This window comes from Dama dama, chromosome 15 (genome assembly GCF_033118175.1).
Source record: "Dama dama isolate Ldn47 chromosome 15, ASM3311817v1, whole genome shotgun sequence".
Classification (NCBI taxonomy): domain Eukaryota; kingdom Metazoa; phylum Chordata; class Mammalia; order Artiodactyla; family Cervidae; genus Dama; species Dama dama.
The window spans coordinates 66907016-66926889 of record NC_083695.1 but is presented as its reverse complement, the minus strand read 5'-3'; the positions used below and the strand labels follow the sequence as shown (position 1 = coordinate 66926889).

At 41.2% G+C, this 19874-nt stretch overlaps 1 protein-coding gene across 3 annotated transcripts in view; it reads left to right on the top strand.

The window, feature by feature from the left end:
• The first annotated feature begins 12990 nt into the window (after positions 1 to 12990).
• The window catches only part of HPSE2 (heparanase 2 (inactive)), a 676642-nt gene continuing 669758 nt past the window's right edge, over positions 12991 to 19874 (top strand). For 2 of the 3 annotated variants that reach the window (XR_009696126.1, XM_061162356.1), the window contains exons 1-2: positions 12991 to 13381; positions 16243 to 16400. Coding sequence is in view for 2 of the 3 variants with exons in the window: in XM_061162356.1 (XP_061018339.1) it covers positions 13092 to 13381; positions 16243 to 16400 (448 nt within the window). In the remaining variant the exon portion in view is untranslated. Of the gene's footprint in view, positions 13382 to 14719; positions 15585 to 16242; positions 16401 to 19874 lie in introns of those variants that run through there. The other variant, XM_061162357.1, reaches the window with a different exon arrangement.

Below are 19874 nucleotides of genomic sequence, written 5' to 3'. Positions count from 1 at the left end.
CCTTTGTCATAGATTAGGTGGTAATAGGTACATGGTTTATCTTTCTATCCTGGTCCATTGATTTATTTTTCTGCTTTTGTGCAGTGTCATATTGTTTTTTTAAATGATTTTTAAGCTTTAGTAAGTTTAAAATTTTTATTTATTTTTGTCATGCCACATGGCATACAGGAGGGATCTTAGCTCCCTAATCAAGGATTGAACCTGTGCCCCCTGCAGTGGAAGTGTGGAATCTTAACCATTGGACCATCAAGGAAATCCCCAGTACCATACAAGTCCCCAGTACCATACTGTTTTGGTTACTGTTGCTTTGTAGTATAGTCTGAAGTCAGGGAGCCTGATTCTTCCAGCTTATTTTTTTTCCCCTCAAGATTGTTTTGGCTGTTTGTGGTCTTTTGTGTTTCTTCACAAATCGAAAATTTGTTTGTTCTAATTCTGTGCAAAATGCCATTGGTCATTTTATAGGTATTGTATTGAATCTATAGATTGCTTTGGATAGCATGGTCATTTTTACAGTGTTGATTCTTCCAATCCAAAAACATGGTGTATCTCTCATCTATTTGTGCCATCTTTTATTTCTTTCATCCACATCTGATAATTTTATGAATACAGGTCTTTTGCCTCCTTAGTTAGGTTTATTCCTAGGTATTTTATTCTATTTGATGCATTGGTAAGTGGGATTGTTTCCTTGATTTCTCTTATCTTTCATTGTTGGTGTATAGGAATACAAGAGATTTCTGTGTGTTAATTTTGTATCCTGCAACTTTATCAAATTCATTGATGAGCTCTAGTTTTTTGGTAGCATCTTTAGGATTTTCTGTATACAGTGTCATCGTGTCATCTGCTAACAGTGACAGTTTTACTTTTTTTTTTTCCAGTTTGGATTCATTTTATTTCTTTTTCTTTTCTGATTGCCATGTCTAGGATTTCCAAAACTGTTGAACAGCAGTGGCAAGGGTTGATATCCTTGACTTGTTCCTGATCTTAGAGAAAATGCTTTCAGTTTTCAACTTTATTTTTATATTGAGTCTTCCTCTGGCAAGAACAATTTTTGCCTGTTTGTCTGCCTTCATGGTATTGTGTGTTTACCATTCCTCTTTAACTGTAGGACTTTCTTTTGATTCCATCATGGCTCATACACAGTGCCATGCTGCCATGACACAACAGAGAGTTGTGTCCAGCTCTCTGCAGCCTTATAGACTGTAGCCCACCAAGCGCCTCTGTCCATGGGATTCTCCAGGCAAGAATACTGGAGGGAATTGCCATTCCCTTTTCCAGGGGATCTTCCTGACCCAGGAATTGAACCGGCATCTCTTATGTCTACTCTGTATTGGCAGGCAGGTTCTTTACTACTAGCGCCACCTGGGAAGCCACAGTGGGACTAGGTAAATGGTTGATAACTTTTTTCATCTTTATAGAACATGAGTAGCACATTACTTGTTTTTTGATAATCTGGTTAAAGCTCAGATGAGCCATGCCCAATTTTGTCTTCATGAAACTCATGTTTCTTTACCAACTGGACACTCAGACTTCTCAGCAAATGGGAGTTTTTCTGAAGCTGGGGCTGGCTGTTGTTAGGTTTGAAATTGCTGCTTCATCTATCATTACTCTCACAAAGAGCTGTAGACATATCTGTATGGGTTTTCATGATGTTTCTAATTGATCTATTCCATATTTTACAATTGCTTATTCACCATCAATTATAAAGACCCTGTAAGTCTATATTGCTTCTATTGTTCACTGACTCAATTTCTGGGCTTTGGAACATCATTTTATTAATTAATCATAGTATCATATCCTTTCTTCCTTCTTCCCACGGGCTATTTAAGTTCTCTGTGTTATACAAAGATTAGTTTCACTAAAATTTTAAAGAAGTTTCAGTATTTAAACATTAAAACATAGATATATTTAGCCAAGAGGAACAGGGTGGAGCTAGCTTTGGCAACCTCACCTAAAAGAATGGTGCTCAGGATATATTTGCTGTTCTGTGAAGTAATGCTTATCAGATTTGAAATATGAATTTTAATCATTTGGGGAACCTGTTAAAATGTAGATTCTAATTTGGTAGGCCAGAGTGGAGCCGGAGATTCTACATTTCTAACTGCTCCCAGTTTATGCTAATGCAGCTAGATCTGTGGACCACATTATGAATAGCAAGGCCTTAAAGCAGAAGTATGATCTGCCCAGATATTCAGTGAGCTATTAAAACACATTTTGCCTTCCATTTATATTTTTATGGAAATTAATTGTATGCAATATCTTAGAGGCAGATTATTTATATTAAATATAAATATAAAATATAAATGAGGGGAAGATCCATTTACAGTTTTTAGCTTCATTAAGGATGGATTAAGAAGCATATTTAGATTAGTATTAGAGGTTTAGTTTAGCTGTTAAATATTTTTCTGATATTATTAAGCATTTCATTTTTACATGTGCCCTACAAATTACTACAGTATCTCTATAAATTGGGTTACTGTTCTTATTTCACATATAAAGAAATTGAGATTTAGGAAAGTTAAACAGTTTTCTTAAGGCTTCTTAGTATTTAAATAGTAAAGCTGAGATGAATGTAAGTCTGACCTTGAAGCTCATTTGTTTGGCACTCTAGTAAGCTGCCTTCCTAAGATTGTTTTCCTGGGAAATGGGACTTACATAAATGTTTAAACAGGTCTTCTGGACCCCTATAAAGTAGTTTATATGTTTATCTCTCTAGGAAAATTAAGGTAGTCTAGCGTTGTGAGTCTACTAAGTTTTGTGAGTCTCACAGAAGTGATGAAAGGGGTATGTGAAAATTCACACACACACACACGTTTTCCTTAAGTGAGATGCAGTATTGTAAGGAGATATTTCCTCATCTCTACACCAAGGGCCTTAGATGATTTCCAAGATTCCTTCAAGCCCAAATATCCTATAATGTATGTGACATTTTTGTTTTTTAAAATGGATTAAGATAGATAGGGGAATATAAAACATTTTCACCAGCAGATGGCACTCAAACATTTCTACAGCAAGCAAGCCTTAGTGACGTGAAGTTGCTCAGTTGTGTCCGACTCTTTGCGACCCCATGGACTGTAGCCCACCAGACTCCTCCATCCATGAAATTTTCTAGGCAAGAGTACTGGAGTGGGTTGCCATTTCCTTAGCTGTTCCCAAAGTAGAAACTACACAAAACCGGGCTTCCCTTGTGACTCAGATAGTAAGGAGTCCGCCCGCAATGTGGGAGACCTGGGTTCGATCCCTGGGTTGGGAAGATCCCCTGGAGAAGGGAAAGGCTACCCACTCCAGTGTTCTGGCCTAGAGAATTCCATGGACTAGTTCATGGGGGTCACAAAGAGTTTGACATGACTGAGTGACTTCCACTTTCACACAAAACTAGGAACAGATAAATAAGAAAGAAGAAAACAAAAGCAACCCAAGCATCCAACTCATTGAAGTATGATATATTTCAGTCATCATTTTGATGGAAAATTACATGTATATTAAGTAATAGACCCCTTGTTGTTGTTTAGTCCCTAAGTAGTGTCTGAGTCTTTTGGAACCCCATGGACTGTAGCTTCCCAGACTTCTCTGTCCATGGAATTTTCCAGGCAAGAATACTGGAGTGGTTTGTCATTTCCTTCTCCAGGGGATCTTCCCCACCTAGGGATTGAACCTGTGTCTTCTGTGTTAGCAGGCAGGTTCTTTACCACTGAGCCACTGGGAAAGCCCAATAGGCCCCTATATAAACACACAATAATATTGTCATAATCTTTACAGTACTCCACAGCACTTTCACCAAAGTCTATTTACAGCGCTTACCAAATGGATTTTTGTTAACTTGTTCATTTTCCCAACTGGCCTGTGAGGTTTCCAAGGAGATAGATATTCTTTGCCTTCCAAGGTGGAGAGGCAGACAACACTGTCTAGGCTGTAGTCAGCACACTCAATAAATATTTCTGCCTTTCACTTTCCAGAAAATGGATTAAGTATTGCCTTGAATGCAGGAAAATGTTTATGAGCATTGGTCCCTTTAAAGCCTTTTGTTTAATTTTCTTCTTTCAGTGATTACCTTATAGGCATCAACTCTAATGTGTTTGATGTATGTCCTTTGATATTTTTTATCCTTATAAAATATATTGTTTCATGTGTGTGTATTTTATTTGCACTAATGGTTATAATGCTATAGCTATGCTTTTGTTTTTTGTTTTTTTTCTCATGTGTCATTCTGTTTAAAGCCTATCCATGTTGTATGTACATTTAGTTTGTTGCATCTAACTGCTGCCTTCCGCATTTTACCTGTTCATTTCCCTTGTGCTGAACATCTAGGTGCCTAATTCCTTAGTATTAAAATCAATTCTTTACTGCCTATCCTCATTCAGGTCCTTTGATGAGCCTTTTTAGAGTTACTTGGGAATTTATTCCCAGAGTGGGGTTGCTAAATTGTAGGGAATACACATATGTAATTTCACTAAATATTGCCAGATCACTCTCCAGAATGGCTCAACCAATTTACACTCCCATCAGTATGCAAGAAGTTTCCTACCTCCCCACATCCAGAGTTAGTTATCCAGTATTCACATTTTGCCAGTCAGATGGTGTAAAGTGAAAACATTTCTTGAATGAAGGAATAATCAGTTGAGAATCCACTAGAGCTACTAGGATATATGATATGTACTTGCATAATTTTCCCCCTTTGAGGATGACCCCTCATTATTTGAACTTCATTGTCTAAATGTAGGAACAGAATAGATTAAAAAAATTTTTTTGAATTATCCATTAGTATTTGAACACTTGCTCCTCATTATCTGAAATCTAGAAATCAAATAGATTCAAATAATATATCCTTTGTCATCTTAATTTTCTTCTTGAAACTAGATAAAAACCAAATAAAGTTGTATAGCAAGGGATCCAGAACATGCTGAGGCCTCATTCCAAATCAGTTACCAGCATATCTGGGGGTGGGCCCAGGCACAGTTATTTTGAAAAAGATCCTCAGGTGATTTTTAAAAAATTAATTTATTTTATTTTTGGCTACGCTGAGTCTTTGTTGCTTTGTGTGGGCTTTCTCTAGTTGTGGTGGGTGGGATTCCCTTGTTCTGGAGCTCAGGGACTCTAGGCGGGTGGGCTCATTAGTTGCGGCTCTCAGCCTCAGTAGTTGTGGCACACAGGCTCAGTTGCTCTTTCATGTGGAATCTTTCCAGACTAGGGATCAAACCTGGGTCCCCTGCATTGGCAGGCAGATTCCTATCCACTGCACCATCAGGGAAGTTCTCCTCAGGTGATTTTAATATGTGGCTGAGGTTAAGAATCACTGCCCTAAACTCTCAAATTGATTTTATATATTCCCGAAAGGGAAAGACATTTTAAAAATATTTATTTTTATTTGTTTATTGATTTGGCATGCAGGGTCTTCGTTGTGGCATGCGGGATCTTTTTTTTTTTAGTTGTGGTGTGTAAACTCTTAGTTGCAGCATGTGGGATCTAGTTCACTGACAAGGGATGGAATCTGGAACCCCTGCATTGGGAGCATGGAATCTTAGCTACTGGACCACCAGGGAAGTCCCAGAAAAATTTTTTTAATTTTTTAAACACAGTGTTATGATGGCTAGGCTTCAGAAGATCAAAAAAAGTAAGTTAAAATGTCTGATGGAAATGAAACATACTTTCTAAAAGTCACATCATGTTAATATCTCTAGGTGACCAAAAGGAGTAGAAGAATTGGGAAATTTGTTGAGTGTTAAGGCAGGTACGGTTTAGCACAACTGGCACTGAACGAGGAAGAACTTGGATCTGCTTATGTTGGGGCAAAACTACTCCAAAGAATTAGGGATCTAGATGTTAATTTAGGCAGAGGCAAAATACTCAGTTGAGTAAGTATGTATGGATAGAGTGTGTCAGCTGATTTTTTTTTTATTAAGGAGTGAACTGAATCTGTGGTAGTCTTTCTATTGTCAATATTTATATAACTCCCATTATTATGAACTAAGCACATTAGGGTATTTAAAAAGGTCAGAGTGTGCCATTAGCCTAGGGAGCAAAAGAAAATATAATCACAGCTATTCATTTATGTGACACAATTTGTGTCCCAGGCAGCTGTTTTATTACAGGCTCAACTTCTCATTGTTGAGGCTGAAATAGGAGGTGATTGAAATAAATATATATGATATACATATTTCACTTTCTTAGAAATTATCTTTAGCATTATTTCTTACAATTATCTCACTCAGAAAGTGGTATAGTGGAAACTATATAATATAAACAACTTATAGTTATTTGAAGGTATGTATAAACAACATAATGAAGTTATAAAACATGTGAAAGGTGATTTGAATTTTTGTCCTGGGACATTACATGTAAAAGTTTCAGATATTTTCAATAACAAACACACTGAAAGTGTAGTCTAGTTTTCATTCAGCAGAGCTGGTTTTAGTCTCAGGTCCTTCAAGAAATGGCATTTTGAATTTTTTGACTCTTGATTTCCTTACCTGAATTATGAGGAGACAGCTTGTCCTATCTAAGCTATGAGCATAAAATGGGACAGTATATAAATAAGTTATTATACTGTTCAAACCTTAGATTTCAGGTCATGTCCAACTCTTTGCTACTCCATGGACTGTAGCCCACCAGACTCCTCTGTCTATGGGATTCTCCAGGTAAGAATACTGGAGTGGGTTGCCGTTCCCTTCTCCAGGGGATCTTCCTGAACCAGGGATCAAATCCTGGTCTCCTGCGTTGCAGGCAGATTCTTTATGGTCTGAGCCTCTAGGGAAGCTCTTATTATACTACTTTGAAACCTTAGATTTCAGGTGAAGGTGTATAAATTTCTTATTTTATCCATGCAAATTACATTTATTTCCAACATGAAATCCCATCAGTGACGTTGATAGCTGAATAGTAACTGTGTGCCAGGAACTAATACCTCATTTAATTCTCACAGTGCACATGGAGGGAAGTATATTTATGCATATTTTATAGACGAGGAAATTGGGGCTCAGCAGGAATAAATGACTTATTCACCAAAGGTTCACATGAGCAGGCAGTAAACTGTGAACTGGGTTTTAGTCAAAGTCATTTGAGCTCTAGAGCCCATACAATTTCCAGTTGTCATATGTTGCTTTTCAGGACTTACCTGAATGTATAAAAGGCAGACAGGACATTTCTTCAGTGAGTGTGACTTAGGACATTAATAATTTTAATGTATTTTTCTGTTACTTTTTTTCCCCTAAACTATAGCAGTTCCTCAAATCTCTGTCATCCGTACCTCCAAAAATGTTAAAGGATTTCAAACTGAACTCATTAATGAGTTAACTATATCTATTATGGTTATGATCTTGTCCACATAAGTTTACTGGTTGATGGTAACAATGGAAAAAAAATAATCCAGTTAGAGTTTCTTATATCATGAGGTGGATCAGTTACAAATTCTTTTCCCCTTCAACTTTCCATATGGAGAAAGTGTTGCTATCCCTTGCTCCTCTAAGCAGGACAGAGAGCACAGTCTTTCTTATTCCCCAGAACTGTCCATTTTCCACTCCTGTCTTCCCCTCTCCCAGTGGAGAACTGAAGAAGGCATGTAAAACTATTTAACTTTTCTTCATTTATCAGATGCTAATCATAGGCAAAAGAGCCAGCAGGGTTAAAATATGTGGAACATACTCATTTTATTACTCTATTTATTGACATATTAGATAGAGTTGACTTTCCCCCCCAAGTTTATCACTAAGTTATTTATATATAGCTTAATTCTTGCTCCAGTTGTCAATTAAGGGAATATATTTGTGGCAAGTGTGGGGGAAGGAATAAGAAATAACAAGAAACAAGTAGCACAACTGTGTAATATTTTAGGATTTATAAAGCACTTTCTCCATACATCATTTTACTATTTCTTATTTAAAGATATTAATTTTACAGAGTCAGCAGCTGTGACTTGTTGTTATTGTTTAATCACTAAGTTGTATTTGACTCTTTGCGACCCCATGGACTGCAGCATGCCAGGCTTCCCTGTCCTTCCCTGTCTCCCAGAGTTTGCTCAAATTCATGTCCATTGAGCTGGTGATGCTATCTAACCGTTTCATCCTCTGCTACCCCCTTTTCCTTTTGCCTTCAAATGCAAAAGCATTTATATTTGGACTTTGCTGGTGGCTCAGATGGTAAAGAATCCACCTGCAATGCAGGAGACCTGGATTCAATCTCTGGGTCAGGAAGATCCCCTGGAGAAAGGAATGGCTATCCACTCCACTATTCTTGCCTGGAGAATTCCGTGGCCAGAGGAGCCTGGCATGCTTGTATAGTTATGACTTAGAGCAGTTTTTAAAAAGTACCCAAGGTAACAAAGCTAGAAAATGTAGAATCTGTAAATACAGGACTTAAACTCAGGTCTTCCAACTCCTGTTCCAGGGGTTTTCCCATGAAAAGTTGGGACAAGTTGACCAGTTGTTTGAGGGAATACAGTACTTTAGCCTTAGAGAGTGGTGGTTAACACAGACATACGCTTTGGAGTCAGTGTGCCCTGGGTTTCAATCCTTGTTGACACTTATTAACTGTGTTCAGTTCAGTCACTCAGCAGCACACCAGGCTTCCCTGTCCATCACCAACTTGCGGAGTTTGCTCAAACTCATGTCCATTGAGTCGGTGATGCCACCCAACCATCTCATCCTCTGATGTCCCCTTCTCCTCCTGCCTTCAATCTTTCCCAGCATCAGGGTCTTTTCTAATGAATTAGTTCTTTGCAGCAGGTGGCCAAAGTATTGGAGCTTCAGCTTCAACGTTAGTCCTTACAGTGAATATTCAGGACTGCTTTCCTTTAGGATTGACTGGTTTGATCTCCTTGCAGTCCAAGGGACTCTCAAGAGTCTTTTCCAACACAACAGTTCAAAAGTGTCAATTCTTTGGCACTCAGCTTTCTTTGTGGTCCAACTCTCACATCCATACATGACTACTGGAAAAACTATAGCTTCGACTAGACGGACCTTTGTCAACTAAGTAATGTCTCTGCTTTTTAATATGCTGTCTAGGTTTGTCATAGCTTTTCTTCCAAGGAGCAAGTGTCTTTTAATTTCATGACTTCAGTCACCAACTGCAGTGATTTTGGAGCCCAAGAAAATAAAGTCTGTCACTGTTTCCATTGTTTCCCCATCTATTTGCCGTGAAGTGATGGGAACATCTATTAGCTGTTTATTTGTTGCTTAACGAGTCTGAGTCTCCATTTTCTTATATATAAACTAGGTGTAATAATGAATTGTATCTACCTTTCAGAGTTATTCAAGATCAGTGAGATTTTCCTGAGCACCATGCCTGGACCATAAGATCTCAATAAATAGTAGTCATCATGGACAAATACCCAGGCAGCAATGATGCAGTGGACTGACTGCTGTAGCTTCATGCTTCCTGTCCCATTGTGGTGGAAGGAATTTTTCTTTTCTTTTTTTCCTAGCTATTAGACATTTAGGAATAGTTCTCTCAGAAGGGGAAAGCAGGCATTGAAATGCCAATGATTTTCAATGTTTAATAGAAGAAAAGGGAGTCAGTGAGTTTGTGACAAGCTAAAAATGAGGAAAAAGCGTAGGAGACTGGAAAGGAATTATTATAGTCACAATGACCATCATTTAAAAGTATCCTGACTGTATGTTACAAAGTAGAATTTGGCCATAAACACAGGATATGTCATTAGTTCCAGTCACCAATCATAGTACCCATGATGGTCACTGGCATATTTCCACTGCTGTGAGATGAAATGATAAAAAATTATAGTGATTTTTCATGAAGCTAAATTTATTCAGTTTATATACTTGCTGTTTATTTTGACATTTCATTTCAGCTCTTTTTTGGCTGTTAATGTCCTTTTGGGAAAAAATAGTAATAAGTAAATGATAGATTTAAGGTTCTTACTAGACAAAATAAAAATTTGGCAAATATGTTGGTTCTTCCACACTAATATTTATTTTGAAATCATATTGTTTAGAAATCACTGGACCAGTTAATCTTCAACATTTCTTACAGATATGGAAACTTAGACTCCCAGAAAGCAAAATAATTTATCTATAAGGACCAAGGATCATTCAGTAACACCAGGCAGAACATTTCCAAGGAGAGATTTCAATGCATCTAGTTCCCAGTAATTCATATTTTATATAGAGTCCCAATTCTTATTCCCTAGGAAATTACAATCTAAGGCAGAAGAGAGATAGATTGTTATCACCTGGCACACATAAGATAGGATAGAAACATCAATATACACATTAACAATGAGCTACTTACAGAATATAATTAGGGTTAGATGAGAGGTAAGAGAAAAACTGTGATATGGGGAGGGAGGTCCTATTTGGAAAAAGTAGCCCTGTGTAGAGTTATACCCAAACTAGACCAAAGGACTAAACAAGTCATCTCAGAGTCAGTCAGGACTATCTGGGACTCCTTAAATGTTATTGAATCACTTTATTTGTCTAGATATCCTCAGGCTGGACATGGCTAGAGTTTCAGTGGCCAGACTAGAGAGGTGGGTTTCCTCAGGAAGTAAGAAAAGAAACACTGTTTTGTTGAGTTTGATTTTATACTACAAACAGGTTCTGGCGAAGACACTGAATACTGGTTAAAGTAATTAATTAGGCCACCAAGAAAATACTGAATGGTTGGGTTACTAACAAAAACTGTGGATAAAATTCATAATTAAGCAGATTCTTATTATAATCAAGTTCATTCTTAGTCACAAGAGTAGCTATTTTTGAAAGGTATATTAATTATAGACATCTAGTGGGTGAGTGATTTCTTTATTTCATTCAGGTGGTCTTCCTTTGGTCCGAATTAATGTGGCTTCTGAAAGTACATTCACTTGTGATCCAGGAGGTGTTTAAGCCCTTGGAAAATCTGACTCCTTGTTAAAAATATATAATTAGTTTTAATTTTGAGTATAAGCAATGAACTAATGGTTTCTGAATTTGGAAGAATAAGTATTTCCTAAAGGAGATAACCAGAAAAATGCTAATAACTGGGAAAACAAATTACTGAAAAGAAACCTAAAAGTTTACTGTGACAAATAAAACTATGCATTTATTTTCACATTCTTCTTGTGAGCAGTCTATGATTTTAGTGTGCTGAGCATGATTTGATTTACCATTAATTTAGCTCACAGGCATTTATTGAATGCCTACTAAGTGCCTGGTTCTGGTGATACAAAGGTAAGTAAAAACCTTTGTTCACCATCTCTAGGAGTTGCTCAGTGCACATTTAAAAATTACAGTAATTTCTATTGAAACTCACACCATACCACGCACCCTTACATAGAAGCACATGCATATTTTCAAGGATCTAGATGTGTCAGACATTTTTAGGAACTGTGGGAAGCAGGTTTTAGGGCCAGAGATCACCTCTAATGCTTCAGTATATTAACATCTTGGTTTTAAATACCATCTTTAAATAATATGCTTTGGGTTTTTTTTTCCCTGCTTTGGTCTCATTTTATGCAGACCTCCTAAACTCATGGCACTTCCCAGTCTAACCCACCTAAGCTCTATTTCCTGGTTGATTAGTTTGGTAGAAGCTCTTCAGGGAACTTCAGTTGAGGGGAAGGAGGGAGAGGTAGGTTTGCCATTTTACCGTTTTTTGGTGGCTGTGATGCTGCTCTTGGCTCATGAACCCTTGGGGAAAACCTTGGCTCTGCATTTTAAGAGTTTTGCATGTTTGATATCAGTAGGCCCTGGGAGGCTCATGCAGTCCCCACACCACATAAAGTAGTTCTCCTCATCTGCCAAGTAGAAGCCCCATTTTATTCCAGAAAGAAGCCGAAAGGTGGAACCTGACAGTGTGACTGCAGCAAACCAGGTCTGGCCTCTCTCTCTCTCTCACTTTAACTGGGGACCTAGGGCTCAATCCTAGCACCCTGGGAGGTGCTGTGGGTTGGGGATCCATGAACCAGGGTGGGTGGTGCACCCCACAGTACTTGGCTGTTCTGGAGCATCCAGGAACTAAGTGTGGGAAGATTCTGGCTTTGGCTCCCGATTGAGTTTGGAAACCTAATTGTGTTACTGTTCTGTTCTGGCACCAGAAAGGTGTAATTCCCGGTGGGAGGGATGAGCCCAAGGTTGATATAGAGGTGGGGCTGAGGGGGTGGCTCTGCTGCTGCAGTGGAGTAGTCAACCAGTGGCTCAGATGGGCACAACGCCTCCCAGACTAGGCAAGCACAGACAGGGTTGCTTTGACTTGGCCTAAGGCAGCATATAGTGAATCCCCCAAGACATTTTGGCCTCAGCTGCAGGCAGATGGGAAACATGGACAGCCTTTTACCCATATGGGCAGATAAACCTTTTGATCTCGTCACTCTGTGTTCCTTCTGGACGGTCTTTCTTTGCCCCATCGAGGTTAGAGGCGGCTTGTGTGTGTCTGCCCAGCGCGTCGCAGAGGTCCATATTTGCATCCATGGAATCTCCTTTTGCTCTCTGTGCTTTGGCAGGAATCACAGTCGCCACTGCAGGACCCCTCTGCAACTTAACCAGCCTTGCTCTCGCTTCTTTACCCCAAAGAGAAGGGCCTGGAGCAGTCGAAATGCCTGACGCTGTCAGGGCAAACAGGCGAGCGACTGGTGCAGCCTCGACTCCATGGCTCAGGGGCTTTCGCGTCGGGGTCGCAGCTAGAATCGCCCTCCCCAGAGCCTTACTGGGAGGGAAGTAAAAATAAGACGTCCCGCCCGTACCCCAAATGTTACAACGGTATAGTTTCGATCCCTCCCTCTGATTCCCGAGCCTAGAGGGTTAAATCAGGAGGGTACAACACCACCCCTTCCTCCTACTTCCCGCCTCCCCCCCCTCCACCCCCTTACCTTTAAAAAGTTTAAAAATGTCTGCAGTCGAAATCTCTTAAAGGGGCGGTGCTGGTGAACGAGTACTCTTGGCACGAGTCTCTGAGAAGGCTGGCTAGGGGCGTGAGTTCGCTCCACCAGCACCAAAACACTGAAGAAAAAAAAAAAGAAAAAAGGGAGAGAGAGCTCAAGAGAGGGGGGGAAAGGAAGGGAAAAAAAAGCGGGGGGGGGGGGGGAAGGCAGACAGACACACACTTTAGATAAGGACAATTAGTCACCAGCGAGACCCTGTAGGAAGAGAGGTTTAAATCAGAGGGATTTAATGAGGGTGCTCTGTGCCTTCCCTGAAGCCATGCCCTCCAGCAACTCCCGCCCCCCCGCGTGCCTAGCCCCGGTGGCTCTCTTCTTGGCTCTGTTGATCCATCGCTCCCTTTCCTCCCAAGCTGGAGACAGGAGACCCTTGCCTGTAGACAGAGCTCCAGGTATGAAGGAAAAGACCCTGATTCTACTTGATGTGAGCACCAAGAACCCAGTCAGGACAGTCAATGAGAACTTCCTCTCTCTGCAGCTGGATCCGTCCATCATTCATGATGGCTGGCTCGATTTCTTAAGGTAAGGCAGGGGCTTCGATGGATCATTTTTTTTTAAGTAGCAACCCCCACCCCTTCCTATCCCCCCATTCCAAAGGGGGAAGAAGATGAAGAAAATGCACCAGGCGGATCTCTCAAAGAGAAGAAAGGTTTTCCTCCTCCAGGAATATTTGCTGTGAGGCTGTAACTGGTGATTGAGAAAAGCAATGTTTTCTATTAAGATGCACATGTTTGCAATGCAGAAGGCATTTCAGAAACTTATCAGTTATGACTGAAAAAATGTTGTGCTTACATATATCCACAATTAGCCTCCCGGACTCCTTCTGAAGAGAAACAAGAGGTTCAGGGTAGTTACAAAAGCGAAGAAAAGATCCGAGAGGAATGGGTGTGTGTGAGAGAGTGCGTGTCTGCGTGTGTCTGTGAATGTTTAAGCGGGATTCGCACGAAAGTGGAATTTTCCACGGAAAGATCGTTTCGTCAGTTCTCTCCCACTCCCAGACAGAGAATCAATCTAGGCAGAGGCTTGAGCGGTCGGCAAATTGGTTCGGATATTTAATTTTATATCCTTTGCTATCCTCTCCAAACTTAAGAAGTTTGAAAGATACTTTTAATAGACCGAATGGTCCCCCAGTCCCTCCTCCTTAAATCTGCGGTAACTGCATAGCTTAGTTTTTCTTGAAAGGAGGAAAGAAAAGAAAGAAAGAAAAAACCCTCGCTGCGGTCATAGCGTATATAAGGAGAGCGGAAAGGGTCCTAGAAATACTCTAGGGATGTTTCGGAGGTCTGAATCTCGCACCGGTGGATTAGGAAGCCGGGAGATTTATAATAGTGGATTCTACATTACTCTAGGGCTTGGACTCTTAATTGGGGCGCACCCTCTCCCGGGTTATTACTGTTCAGCAGTTAGGCAACCACGATCCCTTCACAACAGGGAGAGAGTTGCATTGTAAAAATAAATAAATGAAAAATAAATTGTCTACAATGTCGAATACAAGTGTTGAGTTTTAAAAAATTCCCTCCAAATTGGAGCTCAGCTGTGGGCTCCCTCGAAGAGCTCCGAGCGCTCAGTCTCACTTCTCTGCCCTGAGGCCGCGTCCGCCGTGCGTCTTTCGTGAGTATCTTTCACTCTCCCCGAAATTCGAGTTTGCTTCTCGTGTGCGCCCGCCCCTCAGTTCTCCGGGTCTCCGCTGACCTCGGCCGGGCGGGCGGACGCTGCAGGTAGCGGGAAGCGCAGTTTGGGCGTTTCTTCCACGTGGAGCGAGCGTTGCGGGAAGGCTGAGTGCTTGCTGCTGCGGCTGCCGAGGCCGTTTCGGTTCCTGCCCGCGCCTCCGCTGGGAGGGCGGGAACAGCTCTGCGCGGCCCGTATTCCTCTTCGGAAGCTCTTCCTTGCAGCAGCGCGCGTCTTTGAGCTAGTCCGGGAAGGGAGGGGGGAGCCCCGCGGGGGGGCTGGCGACTACACTCCCTACTTGCATCGCGGTTCTCCAGCTGCGTGGACTCCTTTGGAGTTCTTTTGCTTCTTAAAAACAACAACAAAACCTTTACTGTTCTCGCTAAATGCTTGTCGCAGAAAAGATTGTGGAAGGCGGCTTTTCGGGAAAGGAGCCGTGGCGGGGCGTATTTGCATTGGCTGTGCAGGCTTCCGGCTGGACGGTTGCTGGAAACGCCGGTTCCGCGGGGCGGACTCGCGCGGCGGTCTCCTCTGCCAGCCGTGGGCCCACACGACGCCCGATTGCGCCCGCCTGGTAACGCAGTCCTGGTCTCCACGGCCAGGGGATCCTTCTCCCTACTGGGACTTCTCTGGGCGGCCACAGCTTTTGTCAGAAACTCTGAAACCGGAGTCTCCGTGGTTCCCCCACCCCCTTCCTATCCGCCGTCTTCAAGATACTCTTTAGTACCATTTGGATTTGGGTTTTCAGAACCTGAACCAGAAAAGCGTTAAAAATAACTTAGAAACCCGAAACTCAATAGCTGATGCCCTTAGCATTAAGCGCATCCGCATTGCTAGTTCTCTGCGCCTTTCCTAATTAGCAGCGTTTGGCTTTAAAAAACCCATTTATGGAAATCCTGAACCTAAATAGCTGTAAATACCATTGTTCCGATGCTCTTCAGAGTCTGCTGCGACGCGCACGTTCCACATTTCGGCAAACTTCACTTTCCTCAGAGCTTCCAAATGAGCCCAAGTGGGAAGGGAAAAAGATGGAGCCCAACTGGCGGGTGGAGAGAAGGTCGTTACCTTTCCTGAGATCTGGCTGAATTATCAGCCAGAGACATTGCTTTTACTGTGCAAGGCGGGTGTGGGAAGTGTTCTCAGAAAGACAAGGATTTGGGAGATGCATGCAGTTGTTATAAGGCAGTGGAAAAGGAAAATCAACTTTGGCGCTGGAAAAAAAAAGAAACGATGTCAGGTGCCTGGTCTGAGAGAAAGAAGGAGGGTTTCACCTTCTGCATAGAGGTTGCGGTTGCCCCTGGGGCAGGAGAGGCAGATTCCCTCTTTCAGCCGAGGTTTGGCAAACGTCGGAGCCCGAGATCCCTGCGCTGCGCGACTCCTTTCGGTGCGCTTTCCCGGCAGGGGCAGAAGCCCAGCAACTGCGCCTTAGTCCCGCATTCTCAGCAGAAGCGTACCCCAACCTGTGCACACACTGTTAAAACACAGTCTAACTCTTTGTAAATACTGCCTTCGGTGAGCACCGTCGGGGTGCCTGAGGGAGGGGGCCGCGACCAGCTGGGCGCAGGAGGCGCAGCGCCGGGTACCTCGGCCCAAAGCTGGGCGGGGTAGGGTGCCAGGCGAAACTCCACAGAGAATGGAAAGAGGGATTTGCTGGTGCCCTGCGGCCTCTCGCTTGTCCCCCGTATCCTTTCCTTTCTCCTTCTCTACCCCTGCAGCTCCAAGCGTCTGGTGACCCTGGCCCGGGGACTTTCGCCCGCCTTTCTGCGCTTCGGGGGCAAAAGGACCGACTTCCTGCAGTTCCAGAACCTGAGGAACCCGGCAAAAAGCCGTGGGGGTCCCGGCCCGGATTACTATCTCAAAAACTATGAGGATGGTGAGAAACTTGGTTCCCACTTTTGTTGGGTGGGTAAAGTTTGGGGAGTGCGGGGGAGCAATCTGCGTACGTGTGTGTGTGGGGGGAGGGCGTGCAGATTTGGAGGAGGACCAGGTTGGAGTTCCCCTGAAAAACTGGTAGCTGCAGGCGAGGGGACACAGGAGTGTGGGAGTTCTGAAGTGATTAGGTAGAGGGGGCTCCTCAGGGTCTCCTTGTCCAGGCTCCTGGCTTTTCTTGGGCAGCTGAGTCTCAGACAGAGGCCCAGAACTAGTAGCCAAAACTTCTGGCTGACTAGTCTTGTGGGGAGAAGGTTCAAGAAATTTCTTGAGAAAATTCTTTCAGGTTGGTAGGCTGTTAAAGGGTCAGGGTCACGTTTCCTTTCTGAAATTATAGGAAAAGTTGCCTTTTGTTTTTCTTATTCCTTGCTTTCCTGAGATGAGGCTACCCAAGTCTTCAGCCGTTTTTGAAATCCACTAAAATTTTCTGGAATAATCCCTTTTAGATTGGTCCCTTGTTGGAAAGGTTTGAAAATCTTTGCAGTGAGTTCTCCTTTAGACTGCCTAACCTCAGAGTGACACTTTCCCACCCCCTGTTTCAAAATGGAATTATAACTGCCAGCTTTTCCTGCCAGGATCAGAGTTGAGTGTTGGAAGGCCTTTGAAAACTCTGAATCCTATTCTAATATCAGAGGCCAGTCTTTTTTTTTTTTTTTTTTTTATATACGAACAGTCTCATTTTTACTAGGGAAAAGTGAAAATGGTATTTAAAAAAAATTGTTTAGAGGGTTTGGTTTTAATATCAATGAACTTTCTGTGTGGGTAAAATAGGCAAGATGGCAGTTGTTGGGTCTTCAGCCACTAAGGTTGTTTAGATTGCATAGAAGAAGCATTAGTGTCCATTCCTGGAGGGCTATCCCTGCCCTGCTGTCCCTTTTCATAACTGAGCTACAGTTTTATTTTTAAAGGGCTTAGGGACGTGTTCTCAAAGCTCCCTGGATTTTGTTACATCTTGTCCTTATAAATCAGCAAAACGAGGAAAAGCCTGTTGTATTTTCTGGGGCTTTCACTGAACAGGAATTTTGGAGAGTTGGGATCTGTTTCAAGGTTGGCTGAGAAACATTTTTTTTTTTTTCTAAGTGTCAGATGAGAAAGAGGGCAAGGCTGAGGCTTCTTGAGTTTGAATCCTGAATCAGACTTACTCTTTTACAACATTTGCCAAGTGTGTAGATGTTTAAGGCTACATCTTTTCAAAGGTAAATGTCATTGCTATGAAAATGTGGATTGCAGTAGACTTTGCTGTCACTCAGCATAAAATGCTGAAAGCTAAAAGATAATCCTGAGCAGCAGCTCTGATGGTAATTTGACCCAGTGCTTTTTAGCTCCCAGGGTCACTGTCAGCTTTGTGTTCATGTACAAGAAGGGAGGATATTAATGGTTTTCCTGATGAAACTGCTCTTCTTTGAGTCCATTTGAACTACTACTTCTTTAGTTTGTGAAAAAACTTGTAAGAGTCCCAGGAACCACTGTTGGGGGGGCGGGGGGACTATTATAAGTTTAGGAATTAGCCTTTTTCTCCGAAATTTGTACCTAGGATTATATTACCTATTCACTGAGAATGGGAGATCTGCTTAAAATGAAGGTTACAATTTGTTTCCGTTTGTGAAAGGAGAAAGTGGGCATCATGGGGAGAAAGGAAATTGGTAGAAGGCCGTGCCCCATAAAACTTCATAGAGTTAGGAAAAAATCAGAAATGGAAAAGATCTAAGAGGTCATCTTTATTCCTCCCACCACTACAGGGGCCAGTACAGGATCATTCCATATGGAATCCTTTTCTTGTCTTGTCCAACATGGTATTAAATATCTCTAGGAATGTAGTTTTCACCACTCTTGTGGGAGAAAGTTCTTTTGTCCCATAGGTTTTTGTCAGTAAATTTCTCCTGAATTTTCCCCTTATAGTCTCCAAATATGTGAATGTTCCTTTTTGCATTGTTTTAGACATTTATCTTCAAAATAATTTCTTTGTTGTGAATGTCAGCTTCAAAAAAAGGTTTCCTCTTAGCTGTTTTTTTTATCTAGACTACCTGGATTTAATTCTTTTAAAACTTTCTTTAAAGTCAGTCCTTTCAGACACTAATCTGTTTTATTGCTCCTAGCTGAACTCCTTTTGATTTATGTCTCCCTGGTAATAAGATGCTCTGAACTATACCAGTATTTGAGGCCTTTGCGCAGCTAAAGAGAGTAGGAATGCCCTGTTTCTGTCCTTTGATGCTCATATATCCTTAAATCACCCATATTGTCTTTGTTGTTACATGTTGTGTTGCAGAATTAAAGGCAAAAATGGTTTTGGTATAGGCTCAGCAATTTTGCAAATATTATGCTTCAGTCATCACTTTTCATCCAGTGATAACTATTATCATAATGAGCTTCTTAAAATAATTAGGTTTTCTCGATAAATGGCCGTATAATAGGGCCATTTGGGCATAAGTACCTATTTTTTTAAAAAAAGAGATGTATTGGCTTAAACATAGTATAGAATAATAACATACATTTTGAATAATTAGATATAGCTACTGGCACATGATGAAACTGAGTGACATAGGGAGGAGAATATGGAATTTGGATTCAGAAAACCTGTATTTCAGGCCTGACTCTATCACTTATGAATATGTGGCCCTGGGCTTGCTGCTTCTGTATAATATATGGATGATGATAATACCTGCTGCGCATTGCTTCTGTGAGGGTTCTGAGAGGTAATGTGTATAAAATATTTTGTCAACTGCAAAGGCTGAATATGAAGACTAAATATTCCTACTTTTATTAAAAGCAGCTTCAGAAAATTTATATTTAACACTTTAAAGTGGAATTAGGAAGTAAATAAAATGCAGTAGACCAAAGTTTATACAGAAGAAAGGAGATAGAATTAGGGAATTGTTTGAGAGGATTAAGAAAATGTAGGGAGAATTCTCTTTAAGAAGTAGAGGTGGAGAACATAAGAGTGCCTATTTTTTGTGTGTGTGGTAATGAGAGAAGAGACTAATATTTAGTTTTGTTATATACTAACATTTAAATGAACTGATACCCAGCTTGGGTAAGGTACACTTCTCTGGTTAATGCATTCATATTGCTACCTTGATGTGATTTTTTGTTTTTGTTGTTTTTCCCTGAACTAACTGAGCAATTAGCAAGTCATGTGGCTTATATTTTCTGAATACTTTTAAAGCATTTTAAGGCAGCTACATTTCCTCTTTCTAAAGTCACTGTTTATATATCACTTTGGGAACTTCTCTAGTTAGTCCTTTAATACAGTTACCTATTCTACTTTAGCTTAGGCAACTTGAATTTCATACAAACATGATGGAAGAAATGAAAATAGGAAATAGGATTATTCTTCATACTTTGGGGTCTTACTCTTTGCCTAACTTCCTCTCGGTTCTATGTGATGTTATGCTATTCTTGCTCCTAACAAAGAAATCAT